This window comes from Salmo salar, chromosome 07 (genome assembly GCF_965601325.2).
Source record: "Salmo salar chromosome 07, fSalSal1, whole genome shotgun sequence".
Taxonomy (NCBI): Eukaryota; Metazoa; Chordata; class Actinopteri; order Salmoniformes; family Salmonidae; genus Salmo; species Salmo salar.
In genome coordinates, this window is record NC_138297.1 from 31751262 (window position 1) to 31776940 (window position 25679).

The following is a 25679-nucleotide window of genomic DNA, read 5'->3' on the forward strand; positions in this document are numbered from 1 at the left end:
AACTGCAATGCTGTTGGGTTTTCGCGCTCAACAGTTTCCCGTGTGTATCAAGAATGGTCCACCACCCAAAGGACATCCAGCCAACGTGACACAACTGTGGGAAGCATTGGAGTCAACATGGGCCAGCATCCCTGTGGATCACTTTCGACACCTTGTAGTCCATGAATTGAGGCTGTTCTGAGGGCAAAGGGGGGTGCAACTCAATATTAGGAAGGTGTTCCTAATGCTTTGTGCACTTAGTGTATATTGTTTGTATGTATGTGTTGGGCTTTATGGATTGTTTATTTGTATGTGTTGGGCTATAGCCGAGTCTACACCTGGACTTCCTCACTTCCCTGATTATTCCCCCTTTATCTAGAACTCCGTTGTTATCACCCATCAGGCAGTATGGTTTCTGTGTTCATGTTCAGATGCTACTTTTGTTCATGTATTCACTCTGTTTGTTCCTATTAAACTCAGACTGCACCTGCTTCCTGAGTCCCTGCCTCTTTGTTACAGCCAGCAGTAATCGTCTATGATTAATTGAGAGATTCAAGGCGCTATCCTCGTTAAGTAACATAACAGATGCAAAGCATTAGATGTTTTTATTCATGTACTTTAATATTCATTTTGTAACTTTCTCAAAAGCATTTAACTGCAGGTCAGTGGAGGAATATGGAGGAATATGTCTAGCTTATTTAGGGGACAGTTGGGATCAATCTCATTGTAAAAGGTTTCCTTGATGTTAAATACAGTATGTGATCAAACTTTAAATGTATAAGTTAACGGTTCGAATTACGGGATGCTAAGGTCATATTTTTCCATATCCTGTTCCAGTTAAAGGTTTGTTCAGATCCAATTAGACCTGTGGACCATATTTTTTAAACGGCTAGCTCAGAATATGAGCTTTCCAAAAGGTTGTATTTTATATTGAGGTGGCAGGTAGCCTAGTGGTTAGAGTGTTGGGCCAGTAACTGAAAGGTTGCTACATTGAATCCCCGAGCTGACAAGGTAAAAATCTGTCGTTCTGCCCCTGAACAAGGCAGTTAACCCACTGTTCCTAGGCCGTCATTGTAAATAAGAATTTGTTCTTAACTGACTTGCCTAGTTAAATAAATAAACAAAATAGAGATCAGTCCTTTCGGGAGCCCAGATAATATATTTATAAATCCCATCATTAAATGGTTCGGTAGTTGGGTTTCCCGAAGGAACTCCATAGGCCAGCTTAACGAATTTGCCTGATAATGTGTAGGCATCTTTCAAATCTTGGAATGTTCTCAAACCACTACTGTCTATGATATCTGCAAGGGTGTGGATTCCACATTTGGACCATGGTGCGGGGCAAAAGGCCACCCTCCAGCCAGATCACAAGGCGTTATTGTGAAATATTGGAATATGGGCATGCCATTTTCATTCCCAGTTACATTGTTATTACATTTTCTGCCAAATAAAAATTGTGTGAGAAATAATAGGTTAAAAACATAGTTTACATTGCTTAAGGGATATATCAGTGAAGACCAACTCTTCCAGTGCAATAGGAGACACTATACTCGGCCTTGTCTCAGGATGGTAAGTTGGTGGTTGGACATATCCCTCTAGTGGTGTGGGGGCTGTGCTTTGGCAGCCCCCACACCACTAGTTTGGCCCTGTCCAAACCTGTTTGGCCCTGTCCGGGGGTATCATCGGATGGGGCCACAGTGTCTCCTGACCCCTCCTGTCTCAGCCTCCAGTATTTATGCTGCAGTAGTTTATGTGTCGGGGGGCTAGGGTCAGTCTGTTACATCTGGAGTATTTCTCTTGTCTTATCCGGTGTCCTGTGTGAATTTAAATATGCTCTCCCTAATTCTCTCTTTCTCTCCTTTCTTTCTCTCTCTCGGAGGACCTGAGCCCTAGGACCATGCCTCAGGACTACCTGGCATGACTCCTTGCTGTCCCCAGTCCACCTGGCCGTGCTGCTGCTCCAGTTTCAACTGTTCTGCCTGCGGCAATGGAACCCTGACCTGTTCACCGGACGTGCTACCTGTCCCAGACCTGCTGTTTTCAACTCTCTAGAGACAGCAGGAGCGGTAGAGATACTCTCAAAAATCGGCTATGAAAAAGCCAACTGACACTTACTTTTGAGTTGCTGACTTGTTGCACCCTCGACAACTACTATGATTATTATTATTTGACCATGCTGATCGTTTATGAACATTTGAACATCTTGGCCATGTTCTGTTATAATCTCCACCCGGCACAGCCAGAAGAGGACTGGCCACCCCTCATAGCCTGGTTCCTCTCTAGGTTTCTTCCTAGGTTTTGGCCTTTCAAGGGAGTTTTTCCTAGCCACCGTGCTTCTACACCTGCATTGCTTGCTGTTTGGGGTTTTAGGCTGGGTTTCTGTACAGCACTTTGAGATATCAGCTGATGTAAGAAGGGCTATATAAATACATTTGATTTGATTTAATATTTCTCTCTATACTCAGGCAGGGGGCAGAAGAACGATCTCTAAACCAATTTAGGATGTGACCAAATGCTAGTGGCTGGAAATACAATTTAACGTTTGGTACGGATAGTCCTCCTTCATCTTTCCCTCTCTGCAAGTTTGTTTATTTGACCATGCCATACACATTTTGAAAACCGCACAATGGATTTGATCCCAGTAGCCAGAAGGGGGAGACAAGGGAAGCATTGAAGTACAGAAATTCAGCCGTGGCAATATACTCATTTTGACAATAGATATTTGGCCAGTTAAAGCAACTGGGATATTAGTCTAGTGATTGGGATTGCATAAGTAGAGATGAAGTCCCTCACCGGGGTCTTGAGAGCCAGTAGGGCAGATTTGGTTACATGTATTTTATAACTTAAGACAGAGCTGAATGTGCCTATGATCGACAGAGGGATTTTAGATACATTGTCTCGATGAAATAAAATATCTTCGGCGTATAATGAGATGACGTAATCCATAAAATTGAGAGATATTAGTGTCATTTTTTTCTAAGGTATGACCTATTTCAATTAAACTAGCTCATTGGTATTCTTTTTTTAAACGTAACATTTTTGTAAATCCAAAAGGCCCACATATGCCATTCAATGCATACACGTGAAACCTATCTGAAATATTTCTAAGAGAATTCGAAAACATCATACATTTTAGTTGCTCCCGCGTCAAGTACCAACTTTAAATCAATAAGGGCTTTCTGCAAGGCAACAAACTCAGATTGCAGCTCTAACGTAGCCTGGTCAGCAGTAGGGGCAATAGTGTACATAACAGCGTCATCTGCATACAGATGAATGTTACAGGTTTTTGCAGATAGACCAATATTATTTATATAACTAGCAAAAAGGACAGGTCGCAAAATCGACCCCCTGCGGGACACCTTTAGTAATATCGAGGTCATTTTGACTTGACACCATCAGAAAGCACACAGAATCAAAGGCCTTGGATAGGTCTAGAAATATGGCAGCGCGGTGATTCCTAGGACCTAAGCAATTGAACACGTTATTTAAGACAAGCTCAGCTGCTGAAACGGTGCTGTGTCCAGGTCTAAAACCAGACTGGTGCACATTAAGAATATCATTTGAAGTAAAAAAAAAAGAAGATCTTAGCTGAGAGTTTTCCAGTGATTCTAATATTTTTGCAAGGCAAGATAGGCTACGAATTGGCCGGTAGTCATCTAGGTCCGAAGGATCCCCACCTACGTGAAGGAGGAGGACATGCGCAGCCTTCCAGATATTAGGGATAGCACCAGAAGCAATTGTTAAATAAAACACGTGGGTCAAAGATTCTACAACCAGGGGGGCAGAAAGCTGCAGTAGAAAGAGATCCAGCAAATCAGCCCCAGTGGATTTGTTTTATTTTTTACATACATTTTGTTTTTGTTGTGCGTAATGTGTGTGTGTGTGTGTGTGTGTGTGTGTCTGTGTGTGCATGTGTATCCTACCTTTGGGTCCCTTATAGCCACTGGCTCCAGGTGGTCCCTGGGCTCCTGGTCGTCCTGGCGTTCCTGGTAGATCGCCGAACAAGTCGGTTTGGATGTTGGCTACAACACACACACACACACACACACACACACACACACACACACACACACACACACACAATGATGATTCGACTAGTTTTACAGAGTAGTAGAAGTATTGGTACAAAGAACACTTACACCACTGTGGTATTTCACACACACACACACACACACACACACACACACACACACACACACACACACACACACACACACACACACACACACACACACACACACACACACACACACACACACACACACACACACACACACACACACACACACACACACACACACACACACACACACACACACACACACACACACACACACACACACACACACACTTGACCTCTAACTTAGAAACTCTGTTACTTTGGTCTGTTAGTTAGCTCATATGGAATAGGAAAGGTTGGTCAGTCTTTGGACAAAACAAACTTGTTTTGTCTCTGTGCATCGCATCTGCCTGTGTTAGAATGTTTGTAGCGAGCAGGGAAACATAGCAGGAAAGTATGAAACATTTACCCATTGTTGTTCATCCTCAGAGACACCTAGTGGCCAGATGTGAGAAAGCACATTGGATTTGAGCAACCACTCTTCCCAGCCACACTTGCATGTGCTAGTAAAGAGTGTCCTGACCACAGGTGGTTGGATGCAACTTCATTGGGGAGAACGGGCTGGCGGTCATAGCTGGAGGGGAATGAGGGGAATGGTATCAAATGCATCAAACACATGGCTATCATGCGTTTGATGCCATTCCATTCGCTCCGTTCCAGCCATTATTATGAGCCGTCCTCCCCTCAACAGCCTCCACTGGTCCTGACGGTTAGTTTAGATCAGAACCATGCGTATACATGTAGTTGTATACCTATGGCTCAGGTTTGGAAATTTAATATAGTTGCGGTATTATTTTTGTTTTGGTGGTCTGAATATTGCCATGGTAACAGCAATATCCCCACTCTGGTGGCAGGGACTACCTTCTGGTATGCTAACTTCCAGTGTTTGGCCCTTGGGCCCCATAGTGACGACCAGACAGGGGCCGCTGGACGAGTCTTCATCTCCAGAAGGACAGCACAGGACACACAGTCAGTTACATCCCTCTCTTTGTATCTTTGTTTCTTCATTTATTCCTTTGTCTTTAACTCAATCTGTCTTTAACTCAGATGTTTTATTTTTAGTATTTCTTTATTTTTTTACCCCTTTTTCTCCCCAATTGGTAGTTACTGTCTTGTCCCATCGCTGCAACTCCCGTACGGACTCGGGAGAGGCGAAGGTCGAGAGCCGTGCGTCCTCCGAAACACGACCCGCCAAGCCGCACTGCTTCCTTGACACAATGCCCGCTTTACCCGGGAAGCCAGCCGCACCAATGTGTCGGAGGAAACACGTACACCTGGCGACCGTGTCAGCGTGCATGCTCCAAACCCTCCCCTAACCCGGACGACGCTGGGCCATTTGTGCGTCGCCTCATGCGTCTCCCGGTCGCAGCCGGCTGCGCCATAGCCTGGTATCGAACCAGGATCTGTAGTGACACAGCTAGCACTGTGCCTTAGAGCACTGCGCCACTCGGGAGGCCACCTCAATCTGTCTTTAACTCAATCTGTCTTTAAACTCAACCTCTCTTCTCGCATTCTCTCACTCCTTGTCTTTCCACTCTCTTTGTCTCTCTCATCTTTCTCACTTGAAACAAATATACTTTTTCTCTCCCTTTCTCTCTCTTTCGCCAATAACACTTCTATTGAAATGAATAAAAAGTTCGACAAAAAAACTGGAAGCTAACAGTCACTCAGTACCTCAAACTGTTATTATCCCTAAAAAGCTCCATCCCTCATCCGTCCCGCATGAGACATGACGGATATGATTATGCTGTTGCGTAACATACCAGATCTGCCTGGTGGTCCGGGTGGTCCAGGGGCTCCTGGTAAACCTTGTCCTCCTGGTTGGCCCTCAGGACCATAGCTCTGTCTGCCTGGGTTACCCCTCTCTCCCTTAGGCCCCAGTGTACCAGGGAACCCTGGGCTGCCTCCGCGACCTGGGAGAGGGTTGAGAGAGGAGAGACGAGGAGATGAGTGGGAGAGAGGAGGGGAAAGGAGAGGGTGCCTGTATGCATGCGTGTGCCTGCGTGCGTGTATGCATTTGTGTGTGTGTGTGCTGTGTGCGCGTGTCTGCATGCATGTGTATGTGTGTCTCAGTGTTACCATCGCTGAAGGAGTCGCCTGGTCGTCCTGGTTGTCCTGGAAACCCCGGAGCTCCCGCGTCCCCTGGTTGACCAGGGAGGCCGTCGATACCGTTGTCACCTGGTGCTCCTGCAACCAATCAGAGGACAGGTGGTCAACAGAGGGGATTGTGGGTATCATGCTTTTTCATGATACATAACATGTTTGTGTGTGTGTGTGTTACCTTGAACAGACATCCCTTGTGCGTCAGTGTAGATTGGGGGTCCGGGAGGCCCCTGTTCTCCCTGGTCACCCTAAAAACAAACAGATGAAAAGAACATGTATTTACTTCAGCACCCCCTACTGGCAGACTGGAGCCTTGCAACACAAACCCTCAGAACAAGATGATGCAATTCTGATCTTTATCCACAAATGATTGGTCCTTTGACCAATCAGATCTGCTCTTCCACCAAAAATTGGGCAAAAGATCAGAATTGTGTAAATACAGCCAATATTACATGATATTCAATTTGTATGAAATACACAGTAATTGATTAATTTCAGAAAAATTGATTACCTTAGGTCCTCTGTAGCCTGGTTGGCCGGGGAACCCTGGACTTCCTGTGAATCCCTTTGTGGGAAAGAGATTAATTGGCTCATTAATCTGTTTATAAATCAATTCATTATTTGATTTAAGTGTGTGTGTGTGTGTGTGTGTGTGTGTGTGTGTGTGTGTGTGTGTGTGTGTGTGTGTGTGTGTGTGTGTGTGTGTGTGTGTGTGCCTCTCTCTTGTCTCTCGTTTTGCCTCTGGCTGTGCGTGATAGAGCCAAACAGGTCAACTCTCGGTGTGTGTGTGTGTGTGTGTGTCCTACCTGTCTTCCTGGAGATCCGGGAGGCCCGTTAAAACCAGGAGGACCCTGCCAAGAGAGAAACAAGAAGGCCGCCGGAGAATAGTTTAGAATCAGAGAGAAGAATCCCAATCAACACAACACACTGGGTGTATACCAATATTATCTATTTTGTTCACTACTTCCTACAAATTTAAAAGCATCCTATTAGTAGGCGTATGGACTAGTATGGGTTTCCACCATATGTATCATACCAGTCATTCCTTTCAAATCAGTGAAGGGAAGTGAACAAGTGCACACTTTGGGAGGAAGGAGAGATAATTGGGACATTATCAGACGTAGAAGGAGGGGAGGAGCTTACCCGTCCCCCTGGATACCCCAAAATTCCACTCTCTCCCACCTCGCCAGGAAAGCCGAAAGGACCCTGGCAACAGACGTATGGGTCAAACATTTACAACATACTTACTGCTTGCTAAATGACATACTATTGCCTATGTACTCCACTACTTTGTAGGGGCAATCTGCAGTTCAAACGATAACAAAGCAGTCATCCCGCCACTGATTTGGTAAATAGCTGAGGGATGGACCTGGAGAAATGTAAAAATCATAGAGCTATAGATGCAAATACTGGCCATCCATGATATCAAAAGTATAGTTTTAACCGTGTTTTGAGGCTATACAGTGGTTGTTTAGAATTGCATTGTTTACAAACAAAGGAGTAAAACAAGCTTATATTTTGAGTTTTGATGGGTTAAGACAATTTATCTAAATTCATGTAGCATTTATAAGTTATATTATTCAAGAATCAATGGGTATATAAACTCAGAGAAAAAAAGAAAAGTCCTCTCACTGTCAACTGCGTTGATTTTCAGCAAACTTAACATGTGTAAATATTTGTATGAACATAAGATTCAACAACTGAGACATAAACTGAACAAGTTCAGCAGACATGTGACTAACAGAAATGGAATAATGTGTCCCTGAACAAAGGGGGGGTCAAAATCAAAAGTAACTGTGAGTATCTGGTGTGGCCACCAGCTACATTAAGTACTGCAGTGCATCTCCTCCTCATGGACTGCACCAGATTTGCCAGTTCTTGCTGTGAGATGTTACCCCACTCTTCCACCAAGGCACCTGCAAGTTCCCAGACATTTCTGGGGGGAATGGCCCTAGCCCTCACCCTCCGATCCAACAGGTCCCAGACGTGCTCAATAGGATTGAGATCTGGGCTCTTCGCTGGCCATGGTAGAACACTGACATTCCTGTCTTGCAGGAAATCACGCACAGAACGAGCAGTATGGCTGGTGGCATTGTCATGCTAGAGGGTCATGTCAGGATGAGCCTGCAGGAAGGGTACCACATGAGGGAGGAGGATGTCTTCCCTGTAACGCACAGCGTTGAGATTGCCTGCAATGACAACAAGCTCAGTCTGATGATGCTGTGACACACCGCCCCAGACCATGACGGACACTCAACCTCCAAATCTATCCCGCTCCAGAGTACAGGCCTCGGTGTAACGCTCATTCCTTCGACGATAAACGCGAATCCAACCATCACCCCTGGTGAGACAAAACTGCGACTCGACAGAGAAGAGCGCTTTTTGCCAGTCCTGTCTGGTCCAGCGACGGTGGGTTTGTGCCCATAGGCGACATTATTGCCGGTGATGTCTGGTGAGGACCTGCCTTACAACAGGCCTACAAGCCCTCAGTCCAGCCTCTCTCAGCCTATTGCGGACAGTCTGAGCACTGATGGAGGGATTGTGCGTTCCTGGTGTAACTCGGGCAGTTGTTGTTGTCATTCTGTACCTGTCCCGCAGGTGTGGTGTTCGGATGTACCGATCCTGTGCAGGTGTTGTTACATGTGGTCTGCCACTGCGAGGACGATCAGCTGTCCGTCTTGTCTCCTGTAGCGCTGTCTTAGGCGTCTCGCAGTACGGACATTGCAATTTATTGCCCTGGACACATCTGCAGTCCTCATGCCTCCTTGCAGCATGCCCAAGGCACATTCACGCAGATGAGCAGGGACCCTGGACATCTTAATTTTTTGTTTTTCAGAGCCAGTAGAAAGGCCTCTTTAGTGTCCTAAGTTTTCATAATTGTGACATTAATTGCCTACCGTCTGTAAGCTGTTAGTGTCTTAACGACCGTTCCACAGGTGCATGTTCATTAATTGTTTATGGTTCATTGAACATCATGGGAAACAGTGTTTAAACCCTTTACAATGAAGATCTGTGAAGTTACTTTGATTTTTACGAATTATCTTTGAAAGACAGGGTCCTGAAAAAGGGACGTTTCTTTTTTTTCCTGAGTTTATCATAAATTTGAAGTCCAAAAATTGCTGTAGCAATGGCAGATTGCGCCTTTAAAGCTCTGGTCAAAAGTAGCGCACGATTAGGGAATAGGGTGCCATTTGGGACACGCGCACTGTTTGAAGCATTAACAGTGACAGTACATTCTCCATTTCAGTTGAAATAGCATTCTTTATGCTCTGCTGCAAATAGCTATTCAATTAAATACATCTTTATTGTCCCCAACAGACAAGACAGACACACTTACAGGTGGGCCGGGTCTACCAGTTGGTCCACGCACTCCTTTGTAACCCCCTTCCCCCTGAGAGAGAGACGGAAAGAAAGATGGAGCGAGAGAGAGAGAGAGAGAGATGGAGAGAGAAAGAGAGAGCAGGGAAGAGAAAAGCAAAAGGAAACGTTACAGAAACAAAATGGAAACCCCACAGTTGTCCTCACTGGAGGAAAGTCCATCATTCAGGAAAAAAATTATAATAGCATAAAAGCAACGAGGAGGCAAAAACAGGTTACACAACAGCAATGACTGATAAAAACTTTTCACTGCTAACGCTTAAGTCTTATGTTCACTTAGAAGAAGTGATACCAAAGCATCCGATTGACTGAGTACAGTAACATTAGTAAAGTCTCTCTGTAAACATGTGCATGACGCAAACAGTAGATATTCTTCACATTACAGTACTGACTGATATCTGCAGATTTCCGTTGCCTTTCAATATTACACTAATCCTGTTCTTTACTTTGTATTCTGTGTGCAACAACTGATATAAAAACATACAGTAAGAAAACAAACAACTCAATAATAACTGCAGTATCACATTGCGATGGGGTGGGGGTGCATAATGGGATAATGGAATGGGACACGGACACGGACACTGGGGGGAGGGAAGGGTGGGGGGTGTAGGCCGGGAGAGGGGATGGTTGGGGGGCGCGGGGGACTGTATGACACTCCAGGAGCCAGCCAGCGAGCCAGCTATAGGTGGGGTATAGTATCACCACCACCTTCCACCACCCACCCCCCACCACGGCTCGACTCCATGCCAGGATGGAGCAACCCGGCTGGGGGAGAGTGGGTCGGCTACCCAGGCCTCCTCTCTGGAGCCCTGGAGCTCTTGAACGTGTGTTTCTCTCATCACAAACCTTAGGTCCTTTGTCTCCTTTAGGAAAGCCCACAAACTCCACCACTCCATTGACCAAGGGCCTGCCTGGGTCTCCCTGCGGGCCCACATCGCCCTGGGTAACGGTAACCAAGGAAGAGAGAGTTTTTACATGGCAACACGATGGGGGTTGAGGGAGAGGAGGGTTGGAGGGGAGGAGGGAGGGGATTGGTTGGGTGGCGGCAACAGCAGTTGTTTTCAGGTAGATTTGGAGGGATAGGTTGGAGGGTCGGTCTAGAGAGAGGGGGGGTAGGGGTAGTTGGAGGGACGGACTGTGTGTGTGTGTGTGTGACCCTAGGAGGGGTGGTAGTGTAGGGGGTTGGTGGGGGGTTTCGGGCAAGGTAGAGTTTGGTGGCGGGAGGGAGGGGGGGGGTATGAAGGGCCGGTCAGTCACACAGTATACTATCCCTTCCCCTATTACGATACGTTTTTACATCCCACACTATCATTCCTTGTGTCATCCACAGCTAACAGTACAGTTGCTGATTATTTGCATCATACCTGCTTTGGAGAGCTTCCCAACCCCTGTGCTTTGTAATGCTACACCAGAAGCAGAATTACATTAGTTTGGCAAGATGGAGGCAAGTCAACATCGGGTTATCTGTCAACTTCAGGTTGTCTGTCATCAAAGAGTAGAGACACGTCAACTTCAACCCTCCATGGTATTTTGTAATACTACTTTCCATAATATATAATCAAGATGTTTTTGTGATTCTGTGTCTTAGACCAGCCTTTCGTCCCCTCTCTTCCCCCCTGCCTCAGTGTCTTCCTCCCCCTTCCTCCCCCGTCTCTCCTCCCTCTTTCTCACCCCTCCGGCGGGCTGGGACCACTGCTCCTGTCTGTGTTACCTTATCTCCTTTGTAGATAGTGGTAATAGGTGCGCCTACTAGCGGCTCGTCGCCAGGCACGCCTCGGGGTCCGGGCTGACCTGCGTCGCCCTGGTGATCCAGAGGACAACACATGTGAGTCAGTCATTATTAGCCAATCAGACGGGAGGATGAGGAGGTTGAAGGGTGCGGGAGGAATTTGGAGTTGGAAGGTTGAGAGCAAAGGGGGGTGTGGGGGGGGGGGGGGGGGGGGGCGAGAGTTGGGAGATTGAGCGAGAGGGAGAAGATGGAGGAGAGGGAGAGGTGGCATTAAAGAGAGCCAGAAGAGAGAGGACCAGGGAGAGAGAGGTTGAAAAGGAGAGGGATGAAGAAGGAGAGGGATGGAGAGGGAGAAATAGGAAAAGAGGGAACGAGAGATAGAAGGAGAACACATTAAATAAAGAGATAGATAGGAAAGGTGATAAAATGAAATGAAGATTAAAAAAGACTGAGGAAAAGAGAAAGATAGAGAGACTCAAAGTGAGAGTGAGAAGTAGGGGATGAGATGGTGGGATTGCATAAGGGTCATTCCACCAATTCGGTCCCTTTTGAGAAGTGTAACTTGGTATAAAAAAAATTACTTCACCAAATAAATGGCACATGTTCACATTCATAAAAAACAAGTTTTCCCATCTCAAGAGGTTAAATAATAAAAAATGACTACAGTAAGTGCCTACACCACAACGACACCGTGGTGAAGAAAGCACGACAGCGACTCTTCAACCTCAGGATGCTGAAGAAATTTAGCCTGAACCCCAAGGGCCCTCACAGTGTTCTACAGGAGCACCATCGAGAGCATACTGTCAGGCTGCATCACAGCCTGGGGTATGGCAACTCCACCGCTGAGGACCACAAGGCACTACAGAGGGTGGTACGCTCAGCCGAACACGCCATTGGCTGCACAATGCATGCCCTCCATGACACCTACAACGCCAGGTGTCGCAGAAAAATCATCAGGGACCGCAGCAACCCGAACTGCGGCCTGTTCTCCCCGTTTCCATCACTAAGACATGGGCAGTATAGGAGCATCATGGCAAAAACTGTAAGACTGGCCAGTAGCTTCTACCCCCTGACCATCAGGCTGCTGAATAGCCACCACTAGTCAGGTACCTTCGTCCTGCATTGTTGGAGCTCGGAGCTCAAGAATCTAACTGTACCCTGTAATTACATCTGCAACACTGTAAATGTGACTATTAAAACTCTCTCATCTAATGTCATTTAAGTGCCAAATAAAGTAACAGGGTTGATCGAAACAGGGTTGACGATTTCATCTTAAATATGCCATGAATCCCTTTGTGCCACAGGGAATGGAAGTTTGATGTGTGGAACAGGGAGTGGCAATTGAATGCAAGCGTCACCATTTTTTATAGCAAGCCTTTATCCATCTTAAAAATAAGATGTATTTAATTATCCATGTGGTCGATACTAAAGGGCACTTCATTTAATATAACAGAATTGGTTCACAATTTCTACTTAAAATAGCAAAGGAACGCAAAATGCACCTATTTCGTTGGAACAACCCATAAATGAAGAAGGGGAGATAGGATTGGAGGAGTAAGAGAAAGTGTATGTGGGAGATTGATAAAGAGAGAACGGGAGAGAGAGAATTGAAGAGAAAGAGGGGGATCGATAAAGAGAGAAAGGGAGAGAGAGAGAGAGAGAGCTCTGGCCGACTTTATCTTTCTTCCGATACGTCACTGAGAAGAAAACAATTTAGAGAGCAATTTCCTCAGGCCAAAACAGAAAATGTATAATATAGAAAAAAATTTAATCAAAGGGATAAATAACTGACTTTATTAAAATGTTTGCTTATCATCATCTATCCCAAAGGCTTATCAGTGAATCTAGCTGTTCCTCTTTCAACACGACTTCCAATTAGTAGTTTGTTATTGTTTGTTTGTTTGTTTGTTTGTTTGTCTGTTGTTGGGGGGTTGAACAACAAGACACATGCAGGGAGGAGAAGGTGGCAAGATGGCGGATTTATCCATTGATGGATCGATGGTGAATGTTAGTGGGTCATTCATTCTCACTGGTGGTCAAATGCAACGGATACTGAATTCTGAGGCAAAACTCCCATGATGATCCAGCACCACCATGCCAAAATAAGGTCAAAGGAAAATAACGCAGCACAGGAAGCAGGAGCAAGTGATTCCAGCACCAATCACAGACCACGACACGCCCACCCACATGACAGCTCAGAGATCTTATTGGTGGAAATATAATACAATAAAGTGGATTTTATAGGCAGAATATAATACAACATATAATTCATATAACTAGTTGGGAATATAGATACAATATGCTATATGTTATTGTCTGTTTCTACCAACTAAAAGTAGTCTTAACACAGACGTAATAAAGATGCCATTTAGCAGATGCTTTTATCCAAAGCGACAGACAGTACATAACTTCTGTACTAAGACTACTTTTAGTAGAGTCCACAAATTATTGACCTTTATGAGGGTGATGAAAAGTTCTAGAATAATCTCTGAGCTGCCATCCAACAGTAAGGAAACATGTTATTTTAGTAATGCCACAGGACAACTATTCGTTCCTTCAATTATATATTAGATTGTGATCTTTTTCGTTTAGATTTGTAAGAGTTCAGATTTGTTAAGAGTTCAGATTCAGAATGAGAAACAAAATGGCCACCTCCATAGGGCTCTAGTGGTCCCAGTGGCAGTACTGTCATGCATTTATAAACACACCAGGGGTAAACTGTAAAATCATTGAAGACAAGATCATATTTTAAAAATAGAGATGGAACAAACCAGAGGAGGCTGGTGAGGGGAGGATGGCTCCTAATAATGACTGAAATGGAGTGAATGGAATGGTATCAAACACATGGAAACTATGTAATAATACCAATCTATTCTTTCCATTCCAGCCATTACAATGAGCCCATCCTCCCATGTCACCCACTCGCCACCCCTGATACTGGTGATATACTGAGGTAGATGTGTCAGTGGGAAAAAACAGAGAGAAGAGGGGGATGAGGGAGGAGGTCAGGAGAGATAGATGGAGGGAGTGTTGGGGCTAAAGGGTAATGTACTGTTGGGTGTACGTAAGGGCCAGGGGGGTGGGTGGAGATGGGAGGAGGTTGAATAGATGGGAAGAGGATGTATCAAACCATCACCAAGAAAGATTGCATGGCATGCACACAGAGGTCAAAAAGACATCCTTCATCATGCATTTCAACCATCCTCAACACGCATGCACACAGAGGTCAAAAAGACATCCTTCATCATGTATTTCAACCATCCTCAACACGCATGCACACAGAGGTCAAAAAGTCATCCTTCATCATGCATTTCAACCATCCTCAACACGCATGCACAAATTGCAGGCGTGCCCCCCACACACACACACACACACACACACACACACACACACACACACACACACACACACACACACACACACACACACACACACACACACACACACACACAGCTAGAATAACCTAAGCCGGCTGTTTTCAGTTTGATCTACAGTGAGGATAAAGTTGCCAGTCTCCCTCCCATTGGGAAAGACATATAGATACAAATGGGCTCTGGTCAAAAGTAATGCACTATATAAGAAAAACAGGGTGCCATTTGGGATGCAGATTATGTCATATTACACTCTTTCAACAGTCTAAAGCTATAATTTAGCTTTAGACTGATGTAATAAACTGATTAAATAAATCAATTACTTCTCAATATAGCTGAAATCCAATGAGTGATAAGAAGGGGTACAGGTATGGTTGGACGAGGTGGGGGGAAGTTGTGGTTGGGTCAGGTGAGCGAATAAGATGCTAAAGACCTAATAAACTGATATGATTAATCGATTACTAATCAATAAAATCGTTCATTAACATCTAATAATTAGTTGTGTTGTTTTGTTGGTGCGTACCTTGTCTCCTGGCTCCCCCTGAAACCCTAGACTGGGGCTCCCCTGGAAAACAAGAGTGGGTATTGCATTTGGACAACAACACATCACCCTACAATTGACAAGCATTGTAAAATTGTATGGATGTAACTATACTGAACAAAAATATAAACGCAACATGTAAAGTGTTGGTCACATGTTTCATGAGCTGAAATAAAAGTTCCCAGAAATGTTACATACGCACAAAAATCTTATTTCTCTCAAATGTTTTTGTTAACATCCCTGTTAGTGAGCATTTCTCCTTTGCCAATATAATCCATCCACCTGACAGGATTTGGCATATTAAGAAGCTGATTAAATAGCATAATCATTACACAGGTGCAACTTGTGCTGGGGACAATAAAAGGCCACTCTAAAATGTGCAGTTTTGTCACACAACACAATACCATGGATATCTCAAGTTTTGAGGGAGTGTGCAATTTGCATGCTTACTGCATGAATGTCCACCAGAGCTGTTGCCAGAGAATATCATTTTCATTTCATTTGAATGATTCAGAGGACAACTGGGTGAAAGTGTTGTGGTCAGATGAGACCAAATGGAGCTCTTTGGCATCAACTCAACTCGCCGTGTTTGGAGGAGGAGGAATGCTGCCTATGACCCCAAGAACACCATCCCCACCGTCAAACATGGAGGTGGAAACATTATGCTTTCGGGGTGTTTTTCTGCTAAGGGGACAGGACAACTTCACCGCATCAAAGGGATGATGGACGGGGCCATGTGCTGTCAAATCTTGGGTGAGTACCTCCTTCCCTCAGCCAGGGCATTGAAAATGGGTCGTGGATGGGTATTCCAGCATGACAATGACCCAAAACACACGGCCAAGGCAACAAAGGAGTGGTTCAAGAAGAAGCACATTAAGGTCCTGGAGTGGCCTAGCCAGTCTCCAGACCATAATCCCATAGAAAATCTGTGGAGGGAGCTGAAGGTTCGAGTTGCCAAACATCAGCCTCAAAACCTTAATGACTTGGAGAAAATCTGCAAAGAGGAGTGGAACAAAATCCCTCCTGAGATGTGTGCAAACCTGGTGGCCAACTACAAGAAACGTCTGACCTCTGTGATTGCCAACAAGGGTTTTGCCACCAAGTACTAAGTCATGTTTTGCAGAGGGGTCAAATACTTATTTCCCCTCATTAAAATGCAAATCATTTTATAACATTTTTGACATGCGGTTTTCTGATTTTTTGTTGTTGTTATTCTGTCTCTCACTGTTCAAATAAACCTACCATTAAAATTATAGACTGATCATTTCTTTGTCAGTGGGCAAACGCACAAAATCAGCAGGGGATCAAATACTTTTTTCCCTCACTGTAGATTAGGGCCTCATTTATTTATTTCATTGACCAATTTCCTTATATGAACTGTATATTCCTCATATGAAGTCAGCAAAATCGTTGAAATTGTTGCATGTCACTTTTATATTTTTGTTCAATATACAGTACCAGTCAAAAGTTTGCACACACCTACTCATTCAAGGGTTTCTTTATTTTAATATTTTCTACATTGTAGAATAATACTGAATACATAAAAACTATGAAATAACACATATGGAATCATGTAGTAACCCAAAAAGTGTTAATCAAATAAAAAAATATTTTATATTTGATATTCTTCAAAGTAGCCACCCTTTGCCTTGATGACAGCTTTGCTCACTCTTGGCATTCTCTCAACCAGCTTCATGACCTGGAATGCATTTCAATTAACAGGTGTGCCTTGTTAAAAGTAAATTTGTGAAATTTCTTTCCTTCTTAATGCATTTGAGCCAATCAGTTGTGTTGTGACAAGGTAGGCGTGGTATACAGAAGATAACCCTATTTGGTAAAATACCATGTCCATATTATGGCAAGAACAGCTCAAATAAGCATAGAGAAACGAAAGTCCATCATTACTTAAAGAAGGTCAGAAGGTCAGTCAATGCAGAACATTTCAAGAACTTTGAAACGTTCTTCAAGTGCAGTCGCAAACACCATCAAGCGCTATGATGAAACTGGCTCTCATGAGGACCGCCACAGGAAAGGAAGACCCAGAGTTACCTCTGCTGCAGAGGATAAGTTCATTAGAGTTAACTTCATCTCAGATTGTAGCCCAAATAAACGTTTCACAGAGTTCAAGTAACAGACAAATCTCAACATCAACTGTTCAGAGGAGACTGCGTGAATCAGACCTTCATTTTTTCTTTTTTTATTTCACCTTTATTTAACCAGGTAGGCTAGTTGAGAACAAGTTCTCATTTGCAACGGCGACCTGGCCAAGATAAAGCAAAGCAGTTCGACACATACAACAACACAGAGTTACACATGGAATAAACAAACATACAGTCAATAATACAGTAGAAAAAGTACAGCATGTGCAAATGAGGTAGGATAAGGGAGGTAAGGCAATAAATAGGCCATGGTGGCGAAGTAATTACAATATAGCAATTAAACACGGGAATGGTAGATGTGCAGAAGATGATTGTGCAAGTAGAGATACTGGTGGTGCAAAGGAGCAAGATAAATAAATAAATACAGTATGGGGATGAGGTAGTTGGATGGGCTATTTACAGATGGGCTATGTACAGGTGCAGTGATCTGTGAGCTGCTCTGACAGCTGGTCGAATTGCTGCAAAGAAACCACTACTAAAGGACACCAATAAGAAGAAGAGACTTGCTTGGGCCAAGAAACACGAGCAATGGACTTTAGACCTGTGGAAATCTGTCCTTTTTGGTTTGAGTCCAAATTTTTGATTTTTGGTTCCAACCGCCCTGTGTTTGTGAGACGCAGAGTAGGTGAACGGATGATCTCCGCATGTGTGGCTACCACCGTGAAGCATGGAGGAGGAGGTGTGATGATGCTTTGCTGGTCACACTGTCTGTGATTTTTTTAGAATTCAAGGCACACTTAACAAACATGGCTACCACAGCATTCTGCAGCGATACGCCATCCCATCTGGTTTGCGCTTAGAGGGACTATGATTTGTTTTTCAACAGGACAATGACTCAACACACCTCCAGGCTGTGTAAAGGTTATTTGACCAAGGAGAGTAATGAGTGCTGCATCAGATGACCTGGCCTCCACAATCACCCGACCTCAACCCACTTGAGATGGTTTGGGATGAGTTTGACCGCAGAGTGAAGGAAAAGCAGCCAACAAGTGCTCAGCATATGTGGGAACTCCTTCAAAACTGTTGGAAAAGCATTCCAGGTGAAGCTGGCTGAGAGAATGCCAAGAGTGTGCAAAGTTGTCATCAAATCTGTCAAGGGTGGCTACTTTGAAGAATCTATAATATGCAATATATTTTGATTCGTTTAACACTTTTTTGGTTACTACATGATTCCTTATGGGTTATTTAATAGTGTTGATGTCTTCACTACTATTCTACAATGTAGAAAATAGTAAAAATAAAGCAAAACCCTTAAATGAGTAGATGTGTCCAAACTTTATAGTCATTATAACAGTCTCCATATAAGTCACCAGTAACAAAAGTCCCCAATATGGACTGAATATACATAGCATCTGTCGGCAATAACTTGGAATGAACAACAGACAATCTCCATTATGACAAAAGCAACATGAAGTACACAGCTTTTAGTTATTTAGTACACACTCCCCCCTATCTGTTTGGTGGCGTCATTACACTGTCTCCACCATAGAGATCCTTATTAGTTTCTATGGAGCAGACAGGCTGTCTCTGAGGTCAGTACGGTGTCCATATTAGGACAGCCTCAGTCTGAGCAGGACTTTCAGGTCACAGTCTAGTGTTGCAGTGGTGTAAAGTACTTATGTAGATTCTTAGTACTTTCAAGCAGTACTTAAGTTGATTTTTGGGTATATGTACTTTACTTTTTATATTTTTGACAACATTAACTTTTTTTCCACTACATTCCTAAAGAAAATAATGTACTTTTTACTACATACATTTTCCCTGACACCTAAAAGTACTCGTTACATTTCTAATGCTCATCAGGACAGCAAAATGGTCCAATTCACACACACTGACAGAATCCCTAAACACCAAAGTGTTGGAGTATGCACCTGGTTATATATATAAATAAGAAAAAACAAGAGAATCATGATGGTCTTGTTTGCTTATGATAAGGAATGTGAAATGATTTATACTTTTATTTTTGATACTTAAGTATATTTAAAACCAAATACCTTTAGACTTTTACTCAAGTACTACAGTATTTTGCTGGGTGACTTTTACTTTTACTTGAGTAAAAAGTATGACAATTGAGTACTTTTTCCACCACTGTAGTGTTGTCCAGTACTTACTACAGGGCCAGGGGCATCATGTTAGCAGAGCAGGAAAACTCCAGGCCTATAACTACTGAAGGGTCAGGAGTTTTCCCCTATCTAGTGTTGTCCAGTACTTACTACAGGGCCAGGGGGACCGGGGGGGCCTGGAGCACCCTGGAGAAAAACAACAAAACACAGACAGGAAGTCAGTTGGAGAGTAGACTGATCTATTATATCTATTAGATTCTATTGTAAAATAGACAGTCATAAAGAGACAATAAGAGAGGTATATTCCCCCAAGTCACTGGCTTTAGTCTTATTAACCAATGTGTAGATTAAACATGACAAACTCTCTGTGTAATGCAAAGGTTGTCATGACACCGTTTGGGATAAAATAGTTTCTGTAATATACTGAGTACATACAGTATAACAATGGTATATTGTATCTAGATCAACATAGACAGGTGTGTGTGTGTGTGTGTGTGTGTGTGTGTGTGTGTGTGTGTGTGTGTGTGTGTACATACAAGGAATCCATCAGGACCTCTGGGGCCGAAGTCACCGGGACCTCCGTCTGGACCTCTAGGTCCCTACGGAGAGAAACATAACGCAGAAAAGCGGGTCAGGAACACAGAACACATAGAACCCGGTCAGGAACACACCAAGTTATCAAATACACTACATATACAGAAAGAAATACAGTATATTGATGTATAGTAATGAGATGTCTTACAGGTACACCATCCAGTCCAGGCTGACCAGGAACTCCCTGTAAGGAAACAAGATAAACTGTGAGCTAAACAACTGTCCCAAGTTCATTATAAACACAGACTTGGGGGAAAGAGTGACGTAGGGAGGAAGGAAAGAGAGTCCGTTTCAGGTCAGACTGACCTCAATGGATGAGATTATAGCAACAACATCATCCCCCTTTCTCTAAACAATCTCCAGGATAGGAAAGATGAGGTAGGGAAGGAGGGAGAGGAAGGAATGTCAAACTTTTCCTGATAATATCCTTGTGTGTGTGTGTGTGTGTGTGTGTGTGTGTGTGTGTGTGTGTGTTACCCCACTGAGTCCAACGTATACAGGCTCTCCCTTCTGTCCTTTAGGACCAGTGGGCCCCTGATGGAGAGAGAGAGAGAGAGAGAGAGAGAGAGAGAGAGAGAGAAAGAGAGAGAGAGAGAGAGAAAGAGAGAGAGAGATCATAGCACATTAAAGCCTGTAACCCTCCAGCTGCCAGCTCACTCCATGCAGACCCCCCCACCCCCACCACCACCACCAGTCAGCTCAGGGATTCAAACCAGCAACGCTTTGGTTACCGGCCCGGCGTTCTAACCACCGTCACCGGTTACTAGATGACTCTCGTTACAGTCATATAGTACTGATGTAAATGATAGTTGTTACCCACAGCGAATCCAGTTTGGTCCAACAAGCACTACACTAGATCATTTCATCTTACAGTACAAATATACTCTACAATAATAATAATACATGCTATTTACAGTGCCTTTCAGAAATGTTTCATACCCCTTGACTTATTTCACATTTTGTTGTGTTACAACCTGATTTCAAAATGGATGAAATATTTTTTTATCTCACCCAGACAACACCCCAAAGGACAAAGTGAAAACATATGTTTAGAAATGTTTGCAAATGTATTGAAAATGAAATACAGAAATACCTCATTCACACCCCTGAGTGAAAACATGTTAGACCCGCCTTTGGCAGCGATTGCAGCTGTGAGTCTTTTTGGGTAAGCCTGTAAGAGCTTTGCCGACCTGGATTGTTTAACTATTGTACATGACTATTTTAAAAAAATCCTTCAAGCTCTGTCAAGTTGGTTGTTGATCATTGCTAGACAGCCATTTTCAAGCCAATTTAAGTCTAAACTCTAACTAGACCACTCAGGAACATTCAAAGTCGTCTTGGTAAGCAACTCCAGTGTATATTTGGCCATGTGTTTTAACTATTGTCCTGCTGAAAGGTGAATTAATCTCCCAGTGTCTGTTGGAAAGCAGACTGAACCAGGTCTTCCTCTGGGATTTTGCCTGTGCGTAGCAAAAAAGATGACAAGCATAGCGATGACAAGCATACCTATAACATGATGCAGCCACCACCATGCTTGAAAATATGAAGAGTGGTACTCGGTGATGTGGTGTGTTGGATTTGCCCCAAACATAACGCTTTGTATTCAGGACATAAAGTAAATTTCTTTGTTTTGTAGTATTACTTTAGCGCCTTATTGCAAACAAGATGCATGTTTTGGAATATTTGTATAATGTACAGGTTTCCTTCTTTTCACTCTGTAATTTAGGTTAGTATTGTGGAGTAACTAAAATGTTGTTGATCCATCCTCAGTTGTCTCCTATCACAGCCATTAAACTGTAACTGTTTTAAAGACACTGTTGGCCTCACGGTGAAATCACTGAGCTATTTTTTTCCTCCCCGGCAACTGAGTTAGGAAGGACGCCTCTATCTTTGTATTGACTGGGTGTATTTATACACCATCCAAAATGTAATTAATAACTTCACCATGCTCAAAGGGATATTCAATATCTGCTTGCTTATTTTTTATTTTTTATCCATTTACCAATAGGTGCACTTCTTTGCGAGGTATTGGAAAACCTCCCTGGTCTGTAACGGCCATCGTCAAAATGAGACCAAGGTGCAACGGAGGATGTGTTCATTGTGAATGATTTTAATGGACCGAATGAACACTATACAAAAATAAACCAAAAAACAACCAGCAACAGGTCTGTCAAGATAACAAAACTAAATAGGAAAATATTCACCCACAAAACCCAAAGGAAAAACAGGCTGCCTAAGTATGACTCCCAATCAGCAACAACGATGTACAGCTGTTCCTGATTGGGAGCCATACCCGGCCGAAACAAAGCAATCCCAAACATAGAAAAACAGACATAGAATGCCCACCCAAATCACACCCTGACCAAACCTAAATAGAGACATAAAAAGGATCTCTCAGGTCAGGGCGTGACAGTACCCCCCCAAAGGTGCGGACTCCGGCCGCACAACCTGAACCTATAGGGGAGGGTCTGGGTGGGCATTTCTCTGCGGTGGAGGCTCTGGAGCGGGACGCAGACCCCGCTCTACCACTGGCTCAGCCCACTTAGGTGGCGCCCCTGGCTGTGCCGGAGGACTGGCGGGCGACCCTGGCTGCGCCCGGCTGGCGGGCGATTCTGGCGGCTCCGGACAGGCGGGCGGTTCTGGCGGCTCCGGACAGGCGGGCGGCTCTGGCGGCTCCGGACAGGCGGGCGGCTCTGGCCGCTCCGGACAGGCGGGCGGCTCTGGCGGCTCCGGACAGGCGGGCGGCTCCGGACTGGCGGGCGGCTCTGGCGGCTCCGGACTGGCGGGCGGCTCTGGCGGCTCCGGACAGGCGGGCGGCTCTGGCGGCTCCGAACAGGCGGGCGACTCTGGCGGCTCCGGACTGGCGGGCGACTCTGGCGGCTCCGGACTGGCGGGCGACTCTGGCGGCTCCGGACTGGCGGGCGACTCTGGCGGCTCCGGACTGGCGGGCGGCTCTGGCACAGGATTCACCAGGCTGGGGAGACATGCAGGAGGCCTGGCTCTGGGCGCAGGCACAGGACTCACCAGGCTGGGGAGACCCACTGGAGGCCTGGTCCGAGGAGGAGGCACAGGATAGACCAGGCTGGGGAGACCCACTGGAGGCCTGGTCCGAGGAGGAGGCACAGGATAGACCAGGCTGGGGAGACCCACTGGAGGCCTGGTCCGAGGAGGAGGCACAGGATAGACCGGGCTGTGGGGGAGCACTGGAGTTCTGGTGCGTAGGCTTGACACCCCTACTCCAGGCTGAATGCCCACTCTAGCCCGGCATGGGCGGAGCGCAGGCATAGGACGAACTGAGCCCTCCCAGCGCCCCGGAGATACAGTGCGCAGAGCCGGCGCCGGATAGCCTGGACCGAAACGTTGCACTGGAGACCAGACGCGCTGAGCTGGCACAATCCGCCCTGGCTCGATGCCCACTCTCGCATGGCACTTGCGGGGGGCTGGCATGTAGCGCTCCGGGCTATGAGCGCATACTGGAGACACCGTGCGCTTCACTGCATAACACGGTGCCTGACCAGTACTACGCTGCTCCCGGTAAGCACGGGAAGTTGGCCCAGAATTCCATCCTGGCTCTGCCACACTCCCCGTGTGCCCCCCCAAAAAATGTTGGGGGGGCTGCCTCTCGTGCCTGTTGCGCTCCCTTGCCTCATACCACCGCCTCTCAGCTTTCGCTGCCTCCAGCTCCTCTTTTGGGCGGCGATATTCCCCAGCTTGTCTCCATGGTCCCTTTCCGTCCAGTATTTCCTCCTACGTCCACGAATCCTGAACCCTCTGCTCCTTCTTCTCACGCTGCTTGGTCCGTTTATGGTGGGTGAATCTGTATTGTGGATTGTGGGTAGTTGTATTCTGTTTTGTGCTTGTCACATGACAGAACTGTTAGTGTCGTTTCAGTTAATTGTATACGTGTTTATTTTGTTTCTCCTTCTTATATTAAAAAGAGAAGATGAGTATACACTTCCCTGTTGCGTCTTGGTCCTCCACACACGACACTCGTTACATGGTCATTGTGGTTGAAACTGAGGGACCTTACAGATAATTGTATGTGCGGAGTACAGAGATGAGGTATTCATAAAAAAATAATGTTAAACACTATTATTGCACACAGAGTCCATACAGCTTAAGTGACATTTCAGCTTTTCATTTTGAATTCATTTGTAAAAATGTCTAAAAACATAATTCCACTTTGACATTATGGGGTATTGTGTGTAGGCCAGTGATACCAAATCTCAATGTAATCTATTTTAAATTCAGACTATAACACAACAAAATGTGGAAAAAGTCAAGGGGTGTGAATACTTTCTGAAGGCACTGTAGAAGACACTTTTATCCAAAGTGACTTAGTGCATACATTTTACGTATGGGTGGTCCAGAGAATCAAACCCACTCTCCTGGCGTTGCAAAAAGCCATGCTCTACCAACTGAGCTACAGAGGACAACCCTACAGCTCCAGATGATAATAGTATAGTAGCTAGTAGACAGTTTAGATAATAGATGTTACTCACAGAGAGTCCTGGAGCTCCAGGTATTCCTCCGTTTAGAGTTCTGGGACCTGGGTCTCCCTGGGTACCGTTGCACCCGTCTGCTCCCGGTAGACCCCTGCCACCGTCCGCACCTGGGTGACCCTAGAGAGAAAGATGGGGTTAGGGTGTGTGTGCGTGTATGCGTGCGTACGTGTGCTACAATACTCACGGGGACTCCGTCGGTTCCTGGGAACCCTGGTACGCCCATAGGCCCCTTTTCTCCTTTCAGCCCAGAGGGGCCCCCGAGTCCGACGTGACCCTTTTCTCCTTTGGGCCCTGAAGGCCCTTGGTCACCTGGGAAGCCCTCTGGTCCACTGGGTCCTACTGGCCCCAAGGCCCCTGGACGCCCCTGGAGAGACACAGAAGGGAAATACATGGTGAGAGGGGACCTAAGCTTGGAGTGCAGGAAAGGTAGAGTACAGTCCTATATCCTCAAAAGAGGACTCCTCTTCTGGAGGGAGAAAGAAGAGGAGATGGTGAAAGAGGGGATGTTAACTTCCATGACCAAATAGGAAGTCTATAAGGTAGAGTTCTTGAAAGAAAGAGAAGTAGAGGTTAAATTTGGGGAGGAGGAGAAGAGGTGAGGGAGTTTAAACGTGAGGGAACATTCAACGACAAATTGCAAGGTGTCCATCTTGTTTTAGTTTTATCTGTGTGTGTCTGTGTGTGTGTGTGTGTGTGTGTGTGTGTGTGTGTGTGTGTGTGTGTGTGTGTGTGTGTGTGTGTGTGTGTGTGTGTGTGTGTGTGTGTGTGTGTGTGTGATGCAAGGTTATTATAGTTTTGTGTTCTTATATTAGTTTTATTTATATTTTTCCCCTGTTAGCTAGTGATAGTGAGCGAAGATTATCTATATACTGACAAGATACTGGACTGACCGCACTAATAATGGGAATAAATGTCTGCAAAGGCGGGATCAGGCACAGACATTCTAGCCAATGAGAGGGCAGATACACGTGTGAACAACAGGCACAACTCTGATATAAAATAGTTTTTCTCAAAGTTGCAGGAATGCCATGTGCATCCACTTACATCAGTACATTCATAAGGACGTAACATTTTCTATCAAATAAGCCTGACGTAGCAAATACTGTACATTTAATTTTTTTACCAAATTCGACATTC

General features: G+C 45.0%; 1 protein-coding gene across 4 annotated transcripts in view; it reads right to left on the reverse strand.

Annotated features, from left to right (window-relative positions):
• LOC106608923 (uncharacterized) overlaps nt 1–25679 on the reverse strand; it is a 193503-nt gene that overhangs the window by 30995 nt on the left and 136829 nt on the right. For 2 of the 4 annotated variants that reach the window (XM_082977553.1, XM_014207144.3), the window contains exons 5-21: nt 24727–24906; nt 24540–24659; nt 20515–20571; nt 20186–20221; nt 19980–20042; nt 19594–19629; nt 15204–15245; nt 10427–10519; nt 9540–9593; nt 7346–7408; nt 7009–7053; nt 6714–6767; nt 6381–6450; nt 6179–6286; nt 5863–6012; nt 4961–5041; nt 3903–4001 (exon numbers count right to left, since the gene is read on the reverse strand). In XM_082977553.1, coding sequence (XP_082833679.1) covers nt 3903–4001; nt 4961–5041; nt 5863–6012; nt 6179–6286; nt 6381–6450; nt 6714–6767; nt 7009–7053; nt 7346–7408; nt 9540–9593; nt 10427–10519; nt 15204–15245; nt 19594–19629; nt 19980–20042; nt 20186–20221; nt 20515–20571; nt 24540–24659; nt 24727–24906 — 1351 coding nt within the window. Of the gene's footprint in view, nt 1–3902; nt 4002–4960; nt 5042–5862; nt 6013–6178; nt 6287–6380; nt 6451–6713; nt 6768–7008; nt 7054–7345; nt 7409–9539; nt 9594–10426; nt 10520–11291; nt 11382–15203; nt 15246–19593; nt 19630–19979; nt 20043–20185; nt 20222–20514; nt 20572–24539; nt 24660–24726; nt 24907–25679 lie in introns of all 4 variants that reach the window. The other 2 variants (XM_082977552.1, XM_082977554.1) reach the window with 2 other exon arrangements.